The 22,654-nt window shown below is 34.0% G+C and overlaps 5 protein-coding genes across 6 annotated transcripts; 2 read left to right on the top strand and 3 right to left on the bottom strand.

Moving 5' to 3' along the window:
- Positions 1–1,370: 1,370 nt before the first annotated feature.
- On the bottom strand, positions 1,371–5,995 carry LOC120187048 (putative glucuronosyltransferase PGSIP8). Its single transcript, XM_039190839.1, has 4 exons — positions 5,705–5,995; positions 2,866–3,124; positions 2,567–2,768; positions 1,371–2,083 (listed from the first exon to the last, which is right to left on the bottom strand). Exons 1-4 carry the CDS (start codon positions 5,971–5,973, stop codon positions 1,395–1,397), a joined length of 1,419 nt encoding a protein of 472 aa, XP_039046770.1. The 5' UTR covers positions 5,974–5,995; the 3' UTR covers positions 1,371–1,394.
- A 3,963-nt stretch (positions 5,996–9,958) lies between these two features.
- On the bottom strand, positions 9,959–10,435 carry LOC120187113. Its single transcript, XM_039190906.1, has one exon. The coding sequence runs from the start codon at positions 10,433–10,435 to the stop codon at positions 9,959–9,961; it is 477 nt and encodes a 158-aa protein (XP_039046837.1).
- Positions 10,436–10,985: 550 nt separating this feature from the next.
- Positions 10,986–16,179, top strand: LOC120187112 (phosphatidylinositol/phosphatidylcholine transfer protein SFH11-like). Its single transcript, XM_039190905.1, has 12 exons — positions 10,986–11,032; positions 12,175–12,359; positions 13,409–13,820; positions 13,896–13,995; positions 14,086–14,352; positions 14,654–14,731; positions 15,072–15,173; positions 15,278–15,327; positions 15,435–15,543; positions 15,624–15,830; positions 15,913–15,954; positions 16,032–16,179. The coding sequence occupies exons 1-12, from the start codon at positions 10,986–10,988 to the stop codon at positions 16,074–16,076; spliced, it is 1,644 nt and encodes a 547-aa protein (XP_039046836.1). The 3' UTR covers positions 16,077–16,179.
- Positions 16,180–16,618: 439 nt separating this feature from the next.
- Positions 16,619–19,051, top strand: LOC120187017 (vesicle-associated protein 1-2-like). Its single transcript, XM_039190816.1, has 8 exons — positions 16,619–16,797; positions 16,885–16,955; positions 17,187–17,268; positions 17,372–17,487; positions 17,583–17,735; positions 17,816–17,866; positions 18,308–18,385; positions 18,795–19,051. Exons 1-8 carry the CDS (start codon positions 16,746–16,748, stop codon positions 18,909–18,911), a joined length of 720 nt encoding a protein of 239 aa, XP_039046747.1. The 5' UTR covers positions 16,619–16,745; the 3' UTR covers positions 18,912–19,051.
- A 164-nt stretch (positions 19,052–19,215) lies between these two features.
- Positions 19,216–22,412, bottom strand: LOC120187016 (leukocyte receptor cluster member 1 homolog). Of its 2 annotated transcripts, none has more exons than XM_039190813.1 (5): positions 22,289–22,412; positions 21,282–21,971; positions 20,255–20,340; positions 19,774–19,853; positions 19,216–19,354 (listed from the first exon to the last, which is right to left on the bottom strand). In XM_039190813.1, the coding sequence occupies exons 2-3, from the start codon at positions 21,959–21,961 to the stop codon at positions 20,298–20,300; spliced, it is 723 nt and encodes a 240-aa protein (XP_039046744.1). In that variant the 5' UTR covers positions 21,962–21,971; positions 22,289–22,412; the 3' UTR covers positions 19,216–19,354; positions 19,774–19,853; positions 20,255–20,297. The 2 variants fall into 2 exon arrangements, with proteins under 2 accessions (XP_039046744.1, XP_039046745.1); XM_039190814.1 differs by having other exon boundaries at positions 19,774–19,847.
- Positions 22,413–22,654: the final 242 nt, after the last annotated feature.

The raw sequence follows: 22,654 nt of genomic DNA, 5'->3' as shown, positions 1-22,654 counted from the left end.
GGGTGTTACATATACGTTTGTCATACGAGACCTGATGTTGCTTTTTCAGTTAAAAAGGTGGCTCATTTTATGCAAGCACCGTATGAGAAGCATTTGCTAGCTGTTAAACGTATTCTACGCTATTTGGCCAGCACCTTAGAATATGGGTTAGTTTTCTCAGTTGAGGATACTAGACTGAGTGTGAAAGCATTTTCTGATGCTGATTGGGCCGGTGATGCTGGAGATAGACGGTCTATGTCTGGTTATGGTGTTTTCCTTGGTAATTGTCTTGTTACTTGGGCCTCGAAGAAACAGAAAACAGTGTCTCGTTCAACCATGGAGGCAGAATATCGTAGTGTTACAAAAGCTGATGCAGAAGTAACATGGATTGATGCCTTGTTGCGTGATCTTGGCTTACAATCACTGGATGACCCTATCATTTGGTGTGATAATACAAGTGCATTTGCTATTTCTGCTAATCCAATATATCATGCAAAATCAAAGCATGTTGATATTGATATTCATTTTGTTAGGGAGAATGTTGCAACAAGTCAACTTCGAGTGAGTTATGTGTCTGCTGGATTTCAGCTTGCTGATGGTTTCACTAAGCCCTTGACCAAAGCATCATTTCATGTGTTTCGAGAGAAGGTTCATGTTCAGCCGTGTTAGAAAAAATGAGAAGAAGAAAGCAGGGAGAATGTTAGTTAATGTGTTGAGTGTGTGTAAAGTTAGCAACATTCATTATGCATTGCGTGTGTAGTGTTTGTATGAGCAACAGAGAGTTTTCTGTTACAAAAATGGTTTGCTATTGTTTGTTGTTATGCAAGTTGTTGCAGGTTATTATGGTTGTTATCTAGGTGATTAGGAGATATAAAAATGCTATATGCGATCTTTGTAAGTCAAGCTTAATGAAATCCATTCTTGTGTTTACTTCAAAAGCTAGTAATTCATTAACACCCAACTCCAAAAGTCATTGATTTTATGGAAAAAGAAGTCGTTGGTTTTGATTGGCTTGATTATAGGCTTGGACCCACCTAAACATATGCTAGTAAAGTTTGCATCTTTTGCTTTTTAAAGTTCTGGTATGGTTTCCATATCTCGACAGGTTTTTGCTAAAATCATGGCCATGCATTTGCTCTTGCAAGTTGCATTGATGAAGGTCATTATTCATTGCGGTTGATGAAAACAACCCATGGGTATCTTATATGGGCTTTTGTGTATCAATTCAAAGTATAGGGATGGAAATCATAATTTGACCTATATATTATATAAAGAAGAGTAAAAATAGTGGAACCTAAAAGCTCAATTACACATGATTGTACAGTGATAAGGAAATGAATTAACTGATAAAAACAATATATTACCAAAAATAACCTATTTCAATTCCCCTGTTTCATTGCACGATATATCAAGTCTCAGCACAACTTGTTGAAGCCCGGAGGTGGTGAAGATTCAGCCATTTTTGGGAAAAACTGTTCCCTTTCAAGCGAGACATGAAGACGAGCCAAGACCTTAACCGCCGAACCCCAAGCGATAGGAGCAAAACAAAACGCATAGCCGAAAACAGCTAAAGCTCTTACAACTCCATTAGGGTACCAGGGACATGCCATGACCAGAAGAGAACCAAAAATCCCAATCAATGGCACGAAAACTTGAATGGCAGGCAGCAAGAACGAGTTGATCGTTATCGATGACAGAGCAATGGAGCCGAGGAAATACAGCGTCCAGCCTACTAATGGGTGAATTGTGCGAGGAATAATAGCGAAGGGAACTATATAGGCCGCGAGAATCGACCAGATTGCTACGAGCTTTAGGGCGATTTGGATCAAGGACGTGGTTTTGTCCGAGTGCCGGTAGCATAGTTTGGGGATGCTGGGGCGTGCTAGTCGAGTCATTACTATTATTCCGAGGAAGATAATGGTTTGGATCATTACGATCGGTATCTCAGCCGCGTAGCCTAGAGTTTGACGACGAGTTTCATGCCACTGAATGCCTAAAGGCAAGACAGGCCAAGACCACCAGTACCATGGCTTCAACCATAGTGCACCGGGGAAAGTGATCACACTGTTCGGTCCACAAGGTACTCTCCAGCGAAGTCTGAGATCTTATGGCCAGCAGAAAAAAAAAATTCAAAACATTGGTTGATGTTAGATTTGCAGCTCGGAATCATTATAGCATTTTAGTAGCATAATGTCAAAATAAGCCCCAACATTTATCAAAATAGTCACTTTAATCCTTATTCTTTTTAGAGCATTTTAGCCCTCGATGTTTCAATTTTTAGTCAAAATGGTTCATGTTGAATGAAAACTTGTTAGCTAATCAATAGTAAATGCATGACACTGATGTGACATTTTTACATGTGCTTATTTGTTGACATGATATGTGTCATGTCACTTAATCTAATCACATACATGTGACATATCAACAATTAAGCACTAACGGTTTTCATTCAACAATTGTTATTTTAACCAAAATTAGAAACGTTGGGTTTAAAATTCTCCAAAAAAAGGAACTAAAGTGACTATTTCTATAAACAGTTGGGGCTAATTTTGTCATTGTACCATTTTAATATGATCAATTTACTCACAATAATAAGAAGCATCCATTTGATAGCCCAGTGGAAGCCTGTATTGCCCATCAAGGTTGGAGCCATTTAAAGGTGGGTGGAACATTGGCTGGTCGAGCAAGTCAGGGAAGTAGGCACCAATGAATCCCTGGTCTGCACCATCAGGGTTTTCTTTACCAGTATCCAGTGAATGAACCATGTCTTTAAATACATACAACGATGGCTGCGCATAACTTTCTGTTAGGAACCCGAATTTGCTCATAAAACACAGTTTCAAAACTTGAAATGAACCATTTACATAAGGAGATCGATTTTTTTACCTGCAACACAAAGAGACCAGTATGAAAGATGCAGGGGTTGATAAACACAGCACAAAACTGCCCACATTGGAACAACTCATCGGTTCTCTGTAGGAAAAGATTGTCTGCGTCTAGCATCACAACTCTATCATAGTCCACCAAACTCCAAGCATATAGTTTATTCAGTGTCAACTTGAATCTCTTGTCGAAATTCTTTTGACCATTGTACGGGTTATTAATGTTCTCCACCCTCACCACCTTTGCTCCATCTTCCTCTTCCCTATACCACAACAAAAAAAAAACACAGATCCTCATCACCATTTTCATTATAATAAGGAACATTATAGTCGTAGACCATCATGTATTCGAAAGGAGAGACACCAAAATATGACAACAATTGGGGGCATGTTTTCAAAGAGGGTCTCGTATCTGTCACGTTTTGGAGAAGAGAGAAGTATTATTCTCATATTTAAAAAATCTGAAATTTATAAATAATATATATATATATCTTATTCGACATATTTTTTGGCATAATACCTATTAACGTTTACCAAGATAATCATTTTGGCCCCAAGGTTTGGTTTTAGGGAAAAAAAGCTTCATCTATAGATTGAAGCCATTAATTAACACATGATTAGCGCTATAAAATAAGAGTGTTTAATCTAAAATGAAATGTTGAGAGTTAAAATGTCCCGGGAAAAATAATAAAGGATTTGTTATTTTGTCAAATGGTAGGGATATTTTTACCCTAAAATGAAAAATTGAGGCTAAAATGTTCCAAAAATATATAATATGATACAAAATAATCATTTTAATAAATGCTGGGAGTTAAATTTCACATTATACCTATTTTTTTTAGAAAATGTTGACGCGACCCATCACACATCTAACAAGCTTATGCCTGTAAATGAACTGAACGTTCAGCAAACCGTTCATGAACCGTGTGGCGGGAAGTTCATTTATGTTCGTTTATTTATTAAATGAACGAACATGAACAAGATTTTGCGTTCGTTTAATTAAATGAACAAACACGAACAAAGAGCTCGTTCGTTCATTTACGTTCGTGAACGTTCAATTATATGTTCGCTTACGTTCGAACAGAGGGCAAGTTGAATGTGTTACGAAGATTATTGAAGTTGTTTGGATTTAAAGAAGATTGTTTTGTTGAACAAATTAACTTTAAGACTTTATTATATTCATATAACTTATTTATGATTTATGTATGTTTTTGTCGTATTCGAACAAATTAACTTTAAAGTTGCATGTTATATTAATGAATTTTAAGTTGTTATTCTTGTTGTTTACATTTTTTTACATTCATTTGTTGTGTTCGAATAAGTTTGTATTTTGTGTTTGTGTTGTTCGTTTATGTTCATTTATTGTGTTCGTTTATGTTCATTTATTGTGTTCGTTTATGTTCACTTATTATGTTCGTTTATTTTCGTTCGTTTATCATTTAAATGAACGAACATGAACAAGCTATATTCCTTAATGAACGAACATGAACAAATTTTTTTGTTAGTTTATGTTTGTATTCGTTTATTTATTAAATAAACGAACATGAACATACCTCCGTTCGTGTACGTTCGGTTCATTTACAAGACTAAACAAACTACTCGTTGTTACTTGACCAATACAATACCGTGGATCTGCCCGGCCAAATGCTTCCACCCTCAGATAAAGTTATAATGGGCGGTGTGCTTATGCGGGGAAATGTATCCTTAACTAGGTTCCACTCTATCTTTTTATACATTATTTCTGTTGAATATATATATGCTTGAACAAAAAAATATATAATTATGTGGGTTTGTTTTAATATCTAAGTTTGACTTATATTTAATAACGAATATAATAAAAGCACCTGTTTTGAATCCTAGAGTAGCCTAGGAATGAAAGAAAACGTAAATAAAATAAAAATGATAACGTGCATGACCCCAAGTCCTCCGGCTCTTACCGGTAGTTGACTTTCTGCAAGCGACCCTAAGTCTTATCCAACTCAAAGGCCGGCCTTTACAGTTGCCGACAGTGTTTTCTATCAGCAGTTTGACACGTAGTTGAACAATTCTAAAATTAGATTTTACCCGTCCATCTTATTATTATTTCATAAGAAAAGTTATTTTTAAAAAAATATATTAGTAGTACATAGATATTTTCTCGTTAAAAGTCTATACAAGTTCATGTATTATACCAAAAAGCTCAGTTTAGTCATTCTAATATAAAAAAATTAGCATTTCAATCTTTGTGCGTTTGGTAAAAGTAAATGTAAATATAAATATTTTGGTATAAACACTCTTTGGGTCTCTCTCAGTTTCCAACTCAAATAAATTAATCTCTATAACTATTGTGAAAAGTTTCTAAACACTTATGAAATATAAATGTAATATGTGCTACTTCTAACTTTAAATTCCTTTGTTTTTACTTACACTAATATTACATTTACACTATAAATTTAATAATTTAGGGTAATATATTTCTTTTTTTTTCAAATATACAAGGATTGATTTTTATGCTATAGGGAGTAAAATAGATTTTTTTATATAGTACAGGTACTTGTAGTGGACTTTAACCTATTTTTTTCTGCCCAGCAACTGTTATGTTTCCTCCCTTGTATTAATTAATTTTTTTTAAGGTAATTAATGAAGAAATTATCCAACGTTACAGCTTGAACCAGAAAAAAAAAGAATGGTAGATTAAAGGGTTTTCCATTTCTAGTGCTTGAGCTTGGGTATCCAATCTCCATTATCCACTGAACATCAACCCACTGTTCATTAACGAGGTGAAGCTCGGTATATTATTCTTTATGAAACTCTATAAAAAGCATTTAAAAGAGACTAAATAAAAAGCGTAAACGGATTCTTACAAGGCACGAACCCAACGGAGGGGAACGTCGAGGGAGGCAATGACGATGAGATCGGCGTTTACTCGGAGCTTAACAAGGGATTTGATCAGGACACGTGTGGCGACGTAGAACTCGTAGTCTCTCGGCGTCCCCATGTACATCATCGTCGCATAAGCGTTCCGGTGATCCTTCTCCCTCGGTTTAACCCCGTGAAGCGCCGTCGTTTCCACCGCCGCCATCAACACCAACAAGACTCTTAAGAATGTAACAGCACAGTTTCGTCTCTCCATTCGTTTCTGTTTCTCTCCTTCCTTTTTCCCTCTAAGAATGGTAGAAAGGAAACAGCATGGATTTGGATGGCAATTCTTAAAGCATATAAATAGGGGAGAATAAAAGCTATCTACCAAGGAAGCAGACAAGGAAAGCTCTTTGAGGGGGAAGTACAAGTGGGGATTTTGGATATTTTCGTTACCATTTTCCTTTTTTTCTTTTGCTTTATTGCCATATAAAAGTTTATTAATTCACCTTACGAATCATTAAAATCCACTTTTTGCTTCAAAGGAAAAAGTTTAGCTTTTTAATTTTATTAAATTTAATATCAACATTAACACTCTCTATTCTATTAAAATTGTTGTTTATTAACTTTTTAAAATTATAGTTTAATTTTAATTTTAACTTTTTATCAGTTAAATTTTATTATTTTTAAAAAATTAATATAAAAATAAATATTTAAATTATGTTTAAAATTCACTTTTGATGCTTAAAGAAATTTTTTATTAAAAATAGGCATCAAATATTTTCTTTTTTCCACTTTTAAGTATCTATCGTTAAAAAAAGTATTATGTTTAGATTTTTTAAAAAACATTTTTAAATAATACCTTTTAAAAAAATTAGACAAATATAAATGTGACACGTGTCACTTAAATAATTTTTTTTACGATAGATACCTAAAAGTATAACAAAGAAAACTTTAGACACCTAATTTTAGTAAAAAAAATTAAATCAATTTTAAATATAGTTTAGGCACTTATTTTTGTATTGAATTTTTTTAAAATATTAAAAATATATTTTAGGAAACTTCAATAAAATAATTTTTAAATATGTGTTTTATAAATTTTAATTATTTAGAATATTTAAAATAATTATAATTTAAAATTTTTTACTATAAAAAAATCTATAATGGATATAGATAATAGAATAAAACAATATAAGTTATAATTTTTGTTCAATTGGTCAAATTATAACTATAAAATATTTATTATTTATAAATGAAATAGTTTAAATTGATTACGTTAGAAGAATTCTAAAAGAATATGTAACTTGGCATCTGTCTATGTGACATTTTATGTAATTAATATTTTACTAAAAGCTTTCTTTAAAATTATTTTTTATTATAATTGTTAAAGACAAAATTGAATTAACCCTTAATCACAATTGGATGAAGTAGTCGTGACGGTGGACAATAATAAAACAAAAGTAGTATAGGGGTATAATTTTTTTTTAAATGTACGTAAAAGCAGTAAGAATTACTTTATTTTTTAATTTAAAAATTTTAGATGCCTAGACAGGTTTTTATGGTAGCATAATAATAATAATAATAATAATAATAATAATAATAATATTAAGAAAAGAAAAAAAAAGATTTTGGAAGTGAGAAAGGGCCACTAAAAACTCTAAAGTGGAAAAGTCAAGTCTGAAGAGGGAGATCAGAATTACGCGATTGCCCTAGTGGACACAGTCGTCGGAATGAAGAAATAAGACGGGGATGATTTGGGTTAGGGGGTTTGTTTTGTCTTTTTGACTGCGTAAAGAGTATATGAATTGTAATATAAAATACGCGTTAATCATCCTATTTTTTATTTTAGGAATTTAATAGGGGCAAAGGCAACTGGGGTGTCCTCATCTGGACTCTTACTTTTCTGTGCTCTTTTCGACTAACAGAGAATCATTATTTATTAGTGTGATGAAAATGGAAATATTTAAAAAATAAATTTTATATTTTTAAATAATTATAAGAATACTAATTATAAAACTCATACGTGATTCAACTTATATAAATTAAATTAAGATATGGACTCGCGTGTCTATGATTTGAATTTATTTTATATATTATATTAGTGAATTTCTAAAAGAATAAAATAGTTTGACAGCCATTCTCTAAAGCTCGATGAACGTATTCATGTACCAAAACGAAGCATGTTTGATTCTCAACTCATATCGTAATTTATTTATATATCTCTTTAATATTTAGAATATAATTGTTAAGTATCTGATTTCAAGTATTTTCATGATAAGGATGTTGACTGTTTCTAACTTCTTACGTGGATCCTAGAGAACCTTAGATGTTTGACAGAGTAATTTCATCAAGCTCAATAATTTAGATGATAAAAAATTAGAGGAATGAATTTCACCGAGACATGTACAATTTCATTTTGTCAAAGATGCAAAATCCTTATTTGGGCATAAATAAGACACACATAATAATAATTAGCGTACACTAAAGACAGAGTATTTATGTTCAAACTTCAGTGGGAACCAAAACGATGAAGATGTAGACGTATGCATCGAAGGACACGTTCTCCCCTCTAAGGATTGTTTCAAGTATCTAGGGTCTATGATACATAAAGATGGAGGTGTAGATGATGATGTAACGCACCGTATAAAGGCGGGATGGCTAAAGTGGAGGGCAACTACAGGAGTTTTGTGTGACAAGAAGGTGCCTCTAAAACTTAAGGGAAAATTTTATAGAGTTGCAATAAGACCAGCGCTGATGTATGGATCAGAATGTTGGGCAACCAAGAAGGATCACGTAAGGAGGATGGAGGCCACATAAATGAGAATGCTTCGATGGACATGTGATAAGACTCTGTGGGAAATGACTCCAAACTTTGCAATTAGGATGTCCTTGGGGGTGATGCATGTATCCGAAAAATTGAGGGAGGGAAGACTACGGTGGTTTGGGCATATCCTTAGGAGACAACAGTCGGATGCGGTCAGGAGGGTAGAGTCGATTATAGTCGACGGTGCCAGAAGGAGAGGAAGACCAAGGAGGAAGTGGGTAGACTGCTTGAGATCTGATTTGAAGGATTTAGCCCTTACCGAGGACATGACCTCTGATAGGAAAGTATGGAGACTTAAGACTAGGGTAGCAGAGTAGTGTGGGTCACAGTCATAGGGTGTAGCATCTCTGCCTTCTTTTTAACGCCTTTATAGTAATTTCCTTGACTTCTACTTTTAATATGTTTCTGTCATGGGAATTTTTGAAGGATTAAAACTAGGATAGCGGAGTAGTGTTGCATTAGTTTAGGTTTTAACCCATTTGACATTTTTTTATCGTAGCTTGCAACAACTGACTTCTGTATATCCTTATCATGTTTCGTCTTTTAAATTTATTCGGGACTCACGTTTTTTTTGTCTATATTCAGAGATTTGTATGCAGGGATAACTTCTCATTATAGACGCGCATATGAAGACTGCATATGAAAACTGTTTAACTATGTATTTATTTATTTATACATGCATTGTATTTTATCTTATTTTTAAATTTTTCTGACTGCCGGAGGTCTTCCACGGAAGCTGCTCTCAACCTGGCGTTAGGGACAGCCTACTACCCTACCTCCCCTTAATCCCATTACATATGAGAATAGGGTTTTGTTTTTGTTGTTGTTGTTGTAGTATACGAAAGACCACTAAACTATGATTAAAAATTAATTTGACCACCGAAGTTTCAAATGAATCAATCAGATTATCTAATTATATAAATATTTCAATCAATCCATCGACCGTTAATTTTTAATGAAAGTGGTGACGTGTCCGTTAATAAAATTGACATAATTATATATTTGATCCTTAATATTTATATATTCTATCAATTTCACTATTTTAATACAATTAAATAAATCTAACTATCTAATTAGAACGTGACACGTGTCAATACATGATTGGAAGGTTTTATTTATAAATTTTAAATTATTTAATTAAATAATTTTCTTACGTGATGACACGTGTCACACCCAATTTTAGTTTTAACAAAAAGGAAAATGAAACGCTGAAACAGAACAAAAATTAAACTAAAGAATTCAACAAAGCAACCATTCGTTTCCTTGCACAAGAAATGAAACCATCGGCGAGCAGCAAGAAAACCCAGCAAAAGACGATGGAGCCTTTGCACAGCAGCATCAAATAACCCCGTCAACTGAGAAGGTAGATCCAACGGCGATCTTCATCTACCTAAACCAGCACGCGGTGTGGGGCTTCTTCTACCCAGAACTAATCCTATGTACTAGTACTATTAAAGGAGGCTAAGAGGTGTGCCGCCTTATTTCCGATGCGAGGAACATGTTGAAACCGGCATGCACGAATGGGCGTAGCTAGTTTCCTCCCCTCATGAACCCATATGCCAATTTTTGACCTGTCCGCCATCGACGACGCCAAGCTTTGTATCACAGAGCGACAATCTCCCTCTACAATGACTTGGGTAAAACCCAGATCAAGAGACAGTCGAACCGCATGGAGAGCAGCCACCGTTTCCGCAACAAAACTCGAGGTGATTATGTCAACTTTCCTTCGACAAGCACCCAAAATTAACCCATCTACATCTCGTATAATCACCCCTGACCATGCAAGTTGATTTCCATGCAAGAAACTGGCATAAAAATTTTCTTTGACCCAAGACAACGGGGGCGGTTTCCATTTGACAATTGGTGAGGCGAGAGGAGAACTAACCTTTATTTTCATGGTGACACGTGCCATCATCTGAATGGATATAAAAATTATTTAATTAAATAATTTAAAATTCATAAATAAAACATTCTAATCATATATTGACACGTGTCACATTTTAATTAGATAGTTAAATTTATTTAATTATATTAAAATAATGATTAAATTGATAGAATATATAAATATTAAGGACTAAATATAGAATTATGCCAATTTTATTAACGGACAAGTCACCATCTCCGTTTAAAATTAACGACAGGTGGCTTGATTGAAACATTTAAATAGTCGGGTGGTTTTATTGATTCAATTGAAACTTTGATGGCCAAATTAATTTTTAACTATAGTTTAGTGATCTCTCGTATAGTTTACCCTAATAATTTTATGATTGTTTCACTGAAACGATTGTTAATAATTCAACAAGATAATGATACATATTTATTATTTAGTGATTTTTTTCGGTAACATTCTTTTGATAACAAATACGTCATTCATACTCGGAGATATTAGTATCATGCTTTTGACAAAAGGACGATACCTTTAAGGGTGTGTTTGGTTGGGGGAATGTGAGATTCTCATGGGAATGGAATCCACATTCTCCCGTTTAGTTGGCCGAGAATGTCATTCCCGGTAATCTTACATTATCAATAGTAGATTTTTTTAGGTATATTACTGGGAATGTCATTACCTCCATTTCCTTAGGTATTGTTGGATTACCGGTGTTTTGGACTAAAATGCCCTTAATTTTTTTTCTTTAAAAAATATCATTATTCTGTCATTGAATAATGAAAATTCTACAAAGTTTAAATTACAAATTTATCCTTAAACTATTTTAGATTTAAAAAAAAGTCTATAATTAAAATTTTATATGAATTTTAGGGGTTAAAATAAAATTTTACCCTTTCATTAAACATTTTTATATTTTCAATTTTGTAAAAAAATTATATAAATTTTATTAATTTAAATTTTTTAAATTTAAATTTTTTAAAGAAAATATATAAATATTTTTCAACTTGTTAAAAAACAAATATATAATAAGAACAATTTGGTTAAATATACATTCCAATAATCTTTTATTCCTTTAACCAAACACGGTAATCTTACATTCCTGCTCAACCAACCAAACACAAAATACAACATTCACAGTAATCCTATTACCTGGTAATCTTTTATTCCCCCTGATAATCTTACATTCCGTGAACCAAACACACCCTGAATGCAATAAAGTTCACCGGAAAAGTTTCAAATGTCATAACTTAATATACGGTTAAGAAAAGAAAATATTAATTTTATTATTATTTTTAACAAAATTGATAAAAAAAATATTTGAAACATTATTTTTTCTATTGGTTTTGTTATTATTGAACGCTTTACCTGTTTTGTTAACATATCCGGTAAAATACTACCAGTTTTGTTATTTTTCTACTGGTTTTGTTATTATTGGACACTTTATCGGAAATATTAAAAAATATTAATGTTTTAGATATTTTTTTTACCGATTTTATTAAAAAAATAATAACAAAATTTATAACGTTTTTCTTTAACCTTATATTAAGCCTGCCGCATTGTAGAAGTTTTCAACTTCACCTCACCTTTTGTAATTGTTATTTTAAAATTCTTACCTGACATTAATAATATCTTTGTCTTTTCTTTGAAATATTTTGATAATTCGTAGCCAGGAATCCGATTGTGCTAGATTTTGTTCGTAGCCAGGAATCCATTGCTCTTTGTCCCTGTGAGGTGAATTTGAGTCGTTGTACTCATTTTTGCAGGGCTTCATTCTGCTGTTCGGTTCTAGTAGGCTCCAAATGGTACTGGATTGCTACTATAGTTTACTGGTATTTGCTTGCTATTACTTTAGCTCGTGGCAGGAAGTTTGTGGAATGCTTTTCGCCATCTGTTAGAGTTAAGCTCAGCTTTGTCTTGTTTTTGGATCTTAGTTTATGGCTAGGCGCAGGTTTTGTGTTGCTTTCGTATATATTCAATAGCTGTATTTTGTTCCTTGTAATTTACCATCTCAAGGCACACTCTTTTTCCTCCGTTTAGGATTAAGGAGATTTTTTAATGAGGTCCTTGAGATGGTGTATTTTGTATATAATTTTAATACAAAACATAACATGATATAGAGTATGTCCTGATTATACAAAGATTCTCTTTTAATTTAATCATTGTCTAAAACGAATTTTAAAATTGATAGAAACATTTTGAACTTCGAAAATTTATAGTTCACCAAACATATTGTGTGGTTTGAAAAAAATCATAACAATATTGATTAGGGAAACTATTAAGTTAAAAAAAATACAATTTGAATATAATTTTTTATTACTAAAACAATGCCAACTGATTTTTATGATTAAATTTTAGTATAAATAATATTTGGTAATGAACAATAATTTGGTTGGAGCAAACCCAAATGCAAAAATCACTGGGCCAATATTGAATCTCTGCTAAGCGTTTTCCTGCTTTGAGAGGAAACTGAGATACCAAAGTATAATTCCTGTAGGCAAGGACGGGGGGGAATACCAAGGAATGATACGTGTAAAACGTGGAGTTACTTGCTTTTAGGGTGTTTGAGGATTCCTTGTCAATTAAGATTATTCATTCACATACATTTTTGCACCAAAGCATCACATTCCTTTCCCCCAGAATTCACTTGTTCCATTAACAATTTGAATATTTGGTATAAAGGACAACTTTATACATTGCTGTTTGTTTCTCTTCATTTGTTTCCCCCATATGGTTTTATTCTCTTGAAAGCTTGGCCATCACTTTTGGCATTGCTTTTACTTTGATTTCCGATAGATTTTGTTTAAGTAAGAATTTCCCACTTTTTTTTTTTAATTCTCTAGACGTTTCACATTGGCTAAGACTTGAAGTTCTTGTTTAAGGTTCTTTCTGAAAACCGCAGGAGAAGAGTATATGGAACATTGAACATATGTTGTAATTGCAGCAGGTTAGGACATTGATTGTTTAATTTGTTTTATACCATTTTCATTTCTTGAAAAGTGTTTTTTTGTGTGTTGAATATGTATAAATCAAATAAGAAATATAGGGAAATAGTTATAGAAAGAGGTAGTGGAGGAGACGATGAGGACTCTCCCTGTAGAGATACAAATCAGTTTCCGAAGGTGATGAACAAGCCGATTCATCCGCCGATTGAAACCCATTTCCTCCTCCCTTCTCCTCCACCTCAAGAAGCAAAGAAGCCGACGAGTTCATCGGGGCTTAAGTCTGTGCTTTTGTACCCACTCAAGGTTCGTGATTCATTGAAGAGACTCCGGAAGAGCAAAAGCATGGAAACGATCCTAGAAGGAACTCACGATCCGAAAGACGAACAAATTGTTCAGTCTTTCCGCGAATTACTCTTCCTTGAGGATCAGTTACCGGCAAAGCACAATGACTATCATACACTTTTACGGTAAAGTGAATGACAATGTTCATATTAATGGAAGAATGTACGAATGCCTTCTAAATATATATATATATCTGTTAGGTTTCTAAGAATGAGAGATTTTGATCTGCAAAAAGCAAAAGAAATGTTTCTGAATTATCTTCAATGGCGCAAGGACTATGGAGTTGATACAATTCACGAGGCAAGTAAAGTTCAAGCTATGTCTTACCTTTTTATGCATGAAGTTTTTGCACCACATATCTTTGTCTTCTCATTTAAATCTGCCATCCAGGATTTCAAGTTCGACGAGCTTGCAGAGGTGAAGAAATGCTACCCTCATGGATTTCATGGCGTCGATCGAATTGGTAGACCGATATATATAGAAAGGGTCGGGATGGTAGACCTGAATGCATTGCTACAAGTAACCAGCATAGACAGATTTGTTAAGTATCATGTATCAGAACAAGAGAAAACTCTAAATTTGAGATTCCCTGCATGCTCAATTGCAGCCAAGAGGCATGTAGCATCCACCACTAGTATCTTAGACGTGAAGGGAGTTGTAAGCATCTATTCCCTTCTTAATTTCATCCCCAATCTCTTGCATCTTTCAAAGGAGAAACATGAAACCTTTATATTGCTTTTTCTTGCTGAAGAGTTCTACTTGCTATAATCATGTCTGGAAGTTGCATCATATTATGATACGCATTGATCGAGATCAATGCTTTTTTACTCGTGATATGGCCTATTTTCTATGACAATATTTACATCAGTATGTTGGAGCATGATAATTGATCTAATTTACTATGAGAATACTTCCTAATAGTGAGTCCTAAATTTATTTGAGTGTTATTTCTGTCAAGGGAATGTCTAATTTCTCAAAGCCTGCAAGATATCTCTTCATGGAAATTCAGAAGATTGACAGCAATTGCTACCCAGAGGTAAGTTCAAATCCATTTTGTTTCACTGGTTTAGATTGGATAAACTAGGAGAAGAAGATTGTGGGAATAGTTAACTTGTAAGGTCCGATTACTAGCAACGATGTGTTGACCGATTAGCCAAAGGCTCGGATCAGGATGCATGTTAGTTGTAACTGGCAATTAGTAGGCAAATCTCTGTTCCATTAGCTTTTATCACAGTAGAAATTTGTTCAGTATGCAGACACAACCAATTCTTCCAATTATACTCTTGAATAAGTCGTAGCTCAGAACTTGTTAGGTCATGTTCATTAATCATTAATATTATTGGGGTAATTTTGGTTAACTATATTTGTTCTTGCAGACCCTAAACCAGCTCTTCATTGTCAATGCTGGGTCTGGGTTCAGGATGCTTTGGAAGGTCATCAAGGCCTTCATGGATGCACGAACCTTGGCGAAAATTCATGTGCGTACTCCAGCAATCAATTTCCTTTGTCGCATTTGAGTGTGTATATATATGTCATATGTGATTTCCTTCTCGAACAAGGGAAAATGACATTGATGTTTCAGGTGCTGGGATCTAATTACCTTAACAACCTAATTGAAGTGATTGATCCTAGGTAACTCATCATCCTCATGTACACTATTCATGTAGCAAAGTTGGCAGTTGTGCATGTATGTCCACAAATATGTATGTACTTATGATTTTAAGCCCTGAACTCAACAGTAATTTGCCGACATTTCTCGGCGGAAGCTGTACATGTGCCGACAATGGGGGTTGCTTGCTTAGTGATAAAGGGCCCTGGAAGAATCGGGAAATTACAGAGATGCTTCAGGTTAATCCCAACTTGGTAGATTCTTAATTAACATGATTTCACAAATCCACTACAATATGATCCTTAATGTTGTCATACAGGCAATTTCTGCAACAGAAGAGAGAAATGATGAAGGAAATGGTGACCTAGCTTCAGGAGATTCTTTGATGCATGATACAGTAAGCGTCTCTAAGCAGGATAATGGTAGAATTAAAGAAGAGTTGAGAAAGGAGGAAAGCGCAGTGAATGGTAAAATTGCAGCACCAGAGCTCAAGGCACTGGAGGCTGCACTTGCAGAGACCAGTAAAGTAGGTACAATTTCACACCTCTTGTCTCCGACGACACAAATAAGATCCAATGCCAATGATTTTGATCATCTTTATGGGACAGAAAATTGATGCATTGGAAATGGCTCTTGAGGACACCAAGATGGTGAGTGGCACAAATACTTTACGCTTAGTAATCAGATCATTTTGTTAGTGATCTTTGCTTCTGTTTTGGTTTGATAGGTCCTTAGAGGGCTTGCACAGCATATTAAAGATCTGAATGCTTAAACTTACCGATAAGTATGACCAAGCTGAATGCATATTTTCCTTTGTTGCTCGAAGAACTAAAGGTGGAGGATAAAAGGTTCACGAGCTCCCCTGCCAGCAAGCTTGTTCCAGTCTTTCTATTGGCGATTCCATTTCCATGTTGGCCAAGTCCTTTTTGAAACTTGGCAGCTACCACTTGAATTGTTTTTATTCTTGTTTTCTTCTTGGAGATGTGATTATTCGGCATACTTTATCATCAAACGGATTAAAAAAGGAATTGTTTAGTTTAAAAGTAAATATGAATAAAGATATTCCAATTAAATTGAAAAACCTATCAGTTCAGAGACTTAAATTTATTTTATTTATTATTTAAACGATGGCCTTTTAAGGAATTTTACTAGAAATTGTGAAGTTTTTATGATTTATTTTTTTATTATTAAAATAAGGAATTCTAAGGATTTATATATTTTTTTTATATAACGAATATAAAAGATTTTATATAAGATAAAAGCAATCATTAGCAGTAGTTTTATGAGAATAATAGGAAAAAGAAAAACTGAAAAAGGAGTCCAACAATAAGAGGAGAGAAAGAGAGGAGATTTGTTTTCCTTCGGTTGGTTCTTCACTGATTAAAAAGAAGCCAAACACAGTATTAATTTTCAGATCCTTTCCAAGGCGATTGTTCCTCAAATGAGCACGGGCGAACTTCTCACCAGCGAGCCTTCTGAGCTCAAGTTTACTTGTATGTTCATTTGTTTTCCCTCCAATATCTACGTTTTTCGCTTTGTTTTGATTTGTTTCTTCGTATTCTTGTGTTTTTGGTGAATAGTTGAGCCGGGGAAGCAGATCTCGTGTTTTCTTCAATTGTCGAATAAAACCGATAATTATGTAGCTTTCAAGGTACGCATCTTCTTACCCTTTCAATGTAGTTTTGTAACTTTGATCTTTGATTTATCATAATCTTCTTACGCTTAAATAATGCGACGCCGTAAGCCTCAGCTTGGTTGATGAACAAAATCAGGAATAACGAATGGACCAACATTTCGAACCTGAAAATCTTTGATTTTTAAGGTTTAAATCTCAAATTGATATTGTGCGTTGCCGTTTGATTACAATTGGTTTTGTTTTCAGGTGAAAACAACAAAACCAAAGAAGTATTGCGTTCGTCCCAACGCAGGGGTCGTCTTGCCTAGATCCACATTTGAAGTTATGGGTACGCTAATTTAATTGTATTTTACTTGATATTTTACTGGTTCTATCTCTACTCATTATTGGATTCAGAATAAATTCTAATACAATGGTTGATTTTGATTTAGTTGCAATGCAAGCGCAAAAGGAAGCTCCACCTGATATGCAATGCAGGGACAAATTCCTCCTTCAAAGTGTCAAAGTGAATGATGGTGTAACGGCAAAGGATATAACTGCAGAAATGGTTGGTGACTATTTATTTTACATGATCTTATTTACTATTTCAACATTAGGAAATATGTGCAGCTTATTATCTATGGGGAGTGTTTCGAGTTATAGTTCAACAAAGAAGCTGGACATGTAGTCGAGGAGTGCAAATTGAGAGTGGTTTATGTTTCTCCACCACCAGTTCAAGAAGGGTCTGAAGAGGGATCTTCAGCGGGAGTCTCTGATTCAGATGGCAGGCATGCAAATGCTGCTGAGTTTACTTCAGTAAGATTCTCCTGCTTTTTTTTTATTACTTGTTATCTTTATTCTTTTGGTAATAGTTTACATTCCGTTGCTGAATGCAGGGTGCAAGAGCATTTACCGAAGGGCTTGAAGCTCAAGATATGTCTTCCAAGGTATTTATAATTTTATATCTTCTGTTTCACTGAGTGTTTCTGCATATGCATGATTGATTTCAGTTTATCTTGATAATAGTAATTTATTTTGGTAATCTGACTATAGTAAGTTTCATATCTTTAAGGTCAATTATCTTCATTCATTTGCTCAGTTGCTCTCTCATTAGATGAATAATTGGTCAGACCAAAATGTATTGACCTACTAGGTATATTTGTGAGCTTCTAAGCCTAAAGCTATGATTCAGTAGTTTGTAATTTGCACCATGAAGCAAGGAGGCATCACATGGAGTTTTCCATTGAATGCATCTGGCAATTATTTTAGCCAGATTTTGCATCAGTGGAGCCCAAAGCTTCTTTTTTTCCACTAAATGATGTACATTTCATGCGATGTTGATTCAACACAAATGTAATAACCCTCGATGATACTTTTTATAATTGCAGGCAAGAGCTCTTGTAACAAAACTGACTGAGGAAAAAAATAAGGCAATTCAACAAAATAACAAGCTTCGCCAAGAACTGGTGAGGGAAAATTGACCATGACTTTTTAACCAATATGGATTATTATTAATGTGTATGATAGAAGTATCATCTGTTCTATCCTCCCCTAGTTCCTTCTTGACTGATGCTTGCGCGTATGCAGCAAAAAACACTTCATATTTTGCTTTTTAGTTATTCTGGAATTTTTCTGTGCTTCCCTGCCTTTTCTTCCGTTGTGAATGATCAAACTAAGTAATAATCTGTCTATAGGAGAACGCATTGGAAAGCTCTTTGTTTTCACTATTTCTCAAAACTTGTATCGTCTTGTTCGTGGCAAATACATTTTATTTCATTCTTAGGAGACTGCAGTCAAAAGCTCCCTTGTTTCTTAAGTTCATTTAATCCGAGTCTTTTCAGAACTTCTTACATACAATGGTTCAAAACGTTTTAGGAACTTCTGAGGCGTGAAGGCAGTAAAAGCGGCGGTGGCTTGTCAGTCATGTTTGTCATTTTGATCGGCTTGCTTGGCATAATTATGGGATATATCGTTAAGAAGTCAAAAGTATGATGAAGGAAAAGGGAAGAGAACTTAATGGTCTTTGAGCCTGCTGCTTCACCTTCAATTCGCTTTCACTAGTTAGGTTTGTGGAAATTAGCAAAACTGGGTACTGTTAGTTCCTATTTATAGATGCTCAAGTTATTTATCAATGTTGAATCTAATAATAACATGTGCATGTAGATAAATTTATATTTTCATAAAGAATGATTTTGATTATTACAAATGTAAATGAAACACAGTAATGTGTCCAACATTCTGGGACTTGGGGAGAGCTCAGGTTTGCCATCATTCCCCGACACATTCTGGGGACAGACACTTGAAGACATCAAGTGGATGCCAATGCTTTCTCATTCTGGTCTTAGAAAAATCATTTTTCACTTCCCAACGAACCCCAAAATCTGCCTTTATAGTCACGTGTTTATTACCGACATCCACTATGTATTCCCTCAGTCCTGCAAGTTTGGAAAAAAAAATCAATTTCCTGTATTCTAGAATGAAGCTTCCTGTGATAATGAGGTTTACCCATAAAAGTAGGCTGAGCAACAAATTACGATTAACATAAAGCTGATGTGAATCAAAATGTTTGGACGATTTATGATTTATAAATTTAAAAACTATGATTATCCAAGTAAAAAAGGAATAGGTTTTTTATTTAATTTAAATTAACTTCAAAAGATCATATATGAATTATTAATATTTTTTATTAGAGAAAGATAATATTTTGAGAGACATTTATGAAATTGAGTTAAATTTTTTAATAAATAATGTTTTAAAGTTATAAAATAATATTATTTTAATAAAATAAATTATAAAAACTTAAAACTCAAAGTTTATATGAAAAACTGCATACACCCAGAATAGAAGTGCCTACCAGTTATTTTAGATAAAACTTGAGACTTTCTTTCGGCATTCAGCGCACCCCATGTTTGCAGTCATCACTATAACCTGAAACTGAAGTTTATGCAAATGTGATTTCTGAATAGTTGAATTACAACTCTAAAACATCAATAGTTCATGTGTGCAATTCACACAGCTGCAATAACTGGGATTAAACTATCCATTCTTGTTTCGAGTTTGCAGAAGCTTAAAGTTAGCCCTTTTCGTTATACAAATTCGATTTAGAAACATCGGAACCATTGAGGAAGCATCCAAAATTATGTTTAAGAAATCTGCAGATCTCAATGAAGAAAACCAAAAGGTATTGTCCCTGAAAGGTTGGGAAACAATATAACATGATATGCACTATGCAGAGTAAACCACGGACAATCATGAAGCAAAGCTGGAAATTGATGGCTACAAAAAAAAAGGATGGCTACAAACTTGATATAAAGAAAGTGACCCAGAAAACATACCGAAGGGAGCGCCAGGTCCTCAAAATGCAAGAGAGTGTTCGTATTAGATGCCATAGAACCGTCGAAACGAAGTCTCTGCTCTCCGTCTGCGATGATGAACTCTCTCCCTCAACCAGGATTCTTAGAAATTTATGACATCTTTTAAGCTTCAAACAATCAATCCCTTCAGAAGAAGGAACTGGATAGATTTGGCATGTTATGGCCACCAAGCTTCTACCTTTGTGACCTTCATGTTCTCAACATGGTTATATATATATAATGATAATCAATGTTAAAAGCTTTGTTTTTCTTAAATAAACTTGTTGATATAAATGAACAATGGAAAAGCTAAACTGCGGAATGGACCAAATGATATTTTAATCTATTGCATGGTGCATCAGAATATTATTAAGTTGAGAATTCTGAAAGCATCCTTGACGACTTTGTCTTTAGCTTTGCACCATGAAACGGGGACCAAAGCCTATCTCAATTTAAGAGAAATTAAATATATTTAGACTTATAATCTTTCTTATTAGACCTTCACCTAATCAGATTGAGATGACTTGTTCAACTAACTTTAGGTTATAATTTTGAAAATACATATTTTTTTAAGTATTCTCATGATAGTATTTGCTCTATTTTTAAATCGAATTAAATTCAGATAAACCTTACTGACAATGCCTACTCGAAAATCTGGATTATCTAAGGATAACATGTCACTATTCTTAGGCTTATCTTACATGAAACAAGATAATGGCACGGCAGGACAGAGTCAAAGATTAAACTATGATTGAAGTTACAATTCTAACAAATGATACCATCAGAGCATACAATTTTGCAATAATTTGGTAAAGAAATGGTAACGTTCACACATAAGCATCAAAAGCAGCTATTACAAAATATGGTGAAATTTGATATTAAATAAATTCATCAATCAATGACGTTCTAACAAATATCAAAAGGCGAGTTAGACCCTAAATGCATACAACTCTAAAATTTGAACATTTGGAAACATAAAACTGATGAGCTCTGGCTTCTGCAATATCACCTCCTGGAAAACCTTGTATCCTTCAGAGTCCTTTTTGTGTTGGTCCCCTTGATTAACAATGCCCGTTCTCTCTCCTTCTCACGTTTCTCCCTCTTCAAACGTTCTTCCCGCAACTCTTCTATTGTCTTCTTCCCGGTTTTCCGTCCCTCATCCTTCTGGACTCTTTCTGGCCTATCATTGCCATTCCCCTCTTCAACATCTACATTCCGCTTCTCCAGGTACCATGGCAACTTAACTCCCTTCCCGGCAATCCCGTATCCCAATCTATACTTCTCATCCTCGGGCGCCACAACCTTGGGTGCCTCCTCTTTCTTCAATTTCTTCCTCTTGAATCCATCGTTCTCAGCACCCTCTTCCTTCCCCAAGACTTTAACGGGATCAAAAATCTTTATCCCTTCAAAGAGATTAATGTGACCGGATTTGGGTTCAGATTCCACAACCTCTTCAGGCTCTTCAGCAGCAGGTTCTGAACCTCCAGGTTTATCTAATGGAGCCAAACCGCGAGCAGCCCGAAGCTGCTCAAGTCGGAACTCGGCATCCCTTTTCCTTGCCTGTTCACGTTTTAGCTGCTCTTCTTTTGCAGCAGCTTCTTCATCTTTCCGTACTTTTTCTCTGTTCTCGTAGTTATAAACATTCCAACGTTTCTGGGGCAAAATATTTAACCCTCCATGGCCTCCCATAGCTTCAATTCTAAAATTCAATGGAAAATCACCAGCGTATAATTTAGTAGGGTATTTAAAAATCGGAATTTGAGGTCAACAAAAAGCAATAGCCGGTTGTAAACCTAACGCGGAAACTGAACTTAGGTTTACACTTACAAACAAGAAAAAAAATCAACAAGAACAGGAATTTCAGATCGCAAAGCAATTGGTGATGCGAAGCAAATCGAATTTCAATACAAAGAGAAACCAGATTGTAATTAAGGTATTTAATTAATTTATTGGGATTCCAATTATACCCAAAATTGAATTTATTGATCCAAAAATAAGATAAAAGAGTCCGCTTACCTTTACTGCCACTTAACGATGATTGAAATAGGGGCCTCCTTGCTTTGCGAATCAATCGAAAAAGAGAACCCTAATTCTTCTCCTTTCTTTTTTTGCAATCTGAGAACCCTAATTCACAGCCGATGAATAAAATTAGTAATATATATAATATATTTTCGGTTTATTTATATTAAATGGGATATTGCCAAATAAATAAGATTATTTATTTATTATATTAAATATATTTAAATATTTTAACAGTATTTTATTATTATTATTTTAATATTAAAATAATTTACTTATTTTATTAAATATATTTAACTATTTTAACAGTATTTTATTATATTATTATTTGAAAAATCACTGTTTAGAAAGTTTTAAATTTCC

Source organism: Hibiscus syriacus, unplaced genomic scaffold (assembly GCF_006381635.1).
Source record: "Hibiscus syriacus cultivar Baekdansim isolate YM2019G1 unplaced genomic scaffold, ASM638163v2 tig00113722_pilon, whole genome shotgun sequence".
In the NCBI taxonomy this organism is placed as follows: Eukaryota; Viridiplantae; Streptophyta; class Magnoliopsida; order Malvales; family Malvaceae; genus Hibiscus; species Hibiscus syriacus.
Note: the sequence above shows the minus strand (reverse complement) of the source record. Positions and strands in the feature narration are given on the sequence as shown.

Coding starts and splice junctions, on each gene's coding strand:
- LOC120187048 (XM_039190839.1), bottom strand. CDS start 5,973: ATGGAGAGACGAAACTGTGCTGTTACATTCTTAAGAGTCTTGTTGGTG. Junction 3,125..5,704: donor CTCCGTTGGGTTCGTGCCTT/GTAAGAATCCGT, acceptor GTTGTGGTATAG/GGAAGAGGAAGATGGAGCAA. Junction 2,769..2,865: donor CTGGTCTCTTTGTGTTGCAG/GTAAAAAAATCG, acceptor AGTTATGCGCAG/CCATCGTTGTATGTATTTAA.
- LOC120187113 (XM_039190906.1), bottom strand. CDS start 10,435: ATGGCACGTGTCACCATGAAAATAAAGGTTAGTTCTCCTCTCGCCTCA.
- LOC120187112 (XM_039190905.1), top strand. CDS start 10,986: ATGGAATCCACATTCTCCCGTTTAGTTGGCCGAGAATGTCATTCCCG. Junction 13,821..13,895: donor GACTATCATACACTTTTACG/GTAAAGTGAATG, acceptor TATATCTGTTAG/GTTTCTAAGAATGAGAGATT. Junction 15,544..15,623: donor AAATTACAGAGATGCTTCAG/GTTAATCCCAAC, acceptor GTTGTCATACAG/GCAATTTCTGCAACAGAAGA.
- LOC120187017 (XM_039190816.1), top strand. CDS start 16,746: ATGAGCACGGGCGAACTTCTCACCAGCGAGCCTTCTGAGCTCAAGTTT. Junction 16,798..16,884: donor TTCTGAGCTCAAGTTTACTT/GTATGTTCATTT, acceptor TTTGGTGAATAG/TTGAGCCGGGGAAGCAGATC. Junction 18,386..18,794: donor ACAAGCTTCGCCAAGAACTG/GTGAGGGAAAAT, acceptor AAAACGTTTTAG/GAACTTCTGAGGCGTGAAGG.
- LOC120187016 (XM_039190813.1), bottom strand. CDS start 21,961: ATGGGAGGCCATGGAGGGTTAAATATTTTGCCCCAGAAACGTTGGAAT. Junction 20,341..21,281: donor GATACAAGGTTTTCCAGGAG/GTGATATTGCAG, acceptor TCATCATCGCAG/ACGGAGAGCAGAGACTTCGT.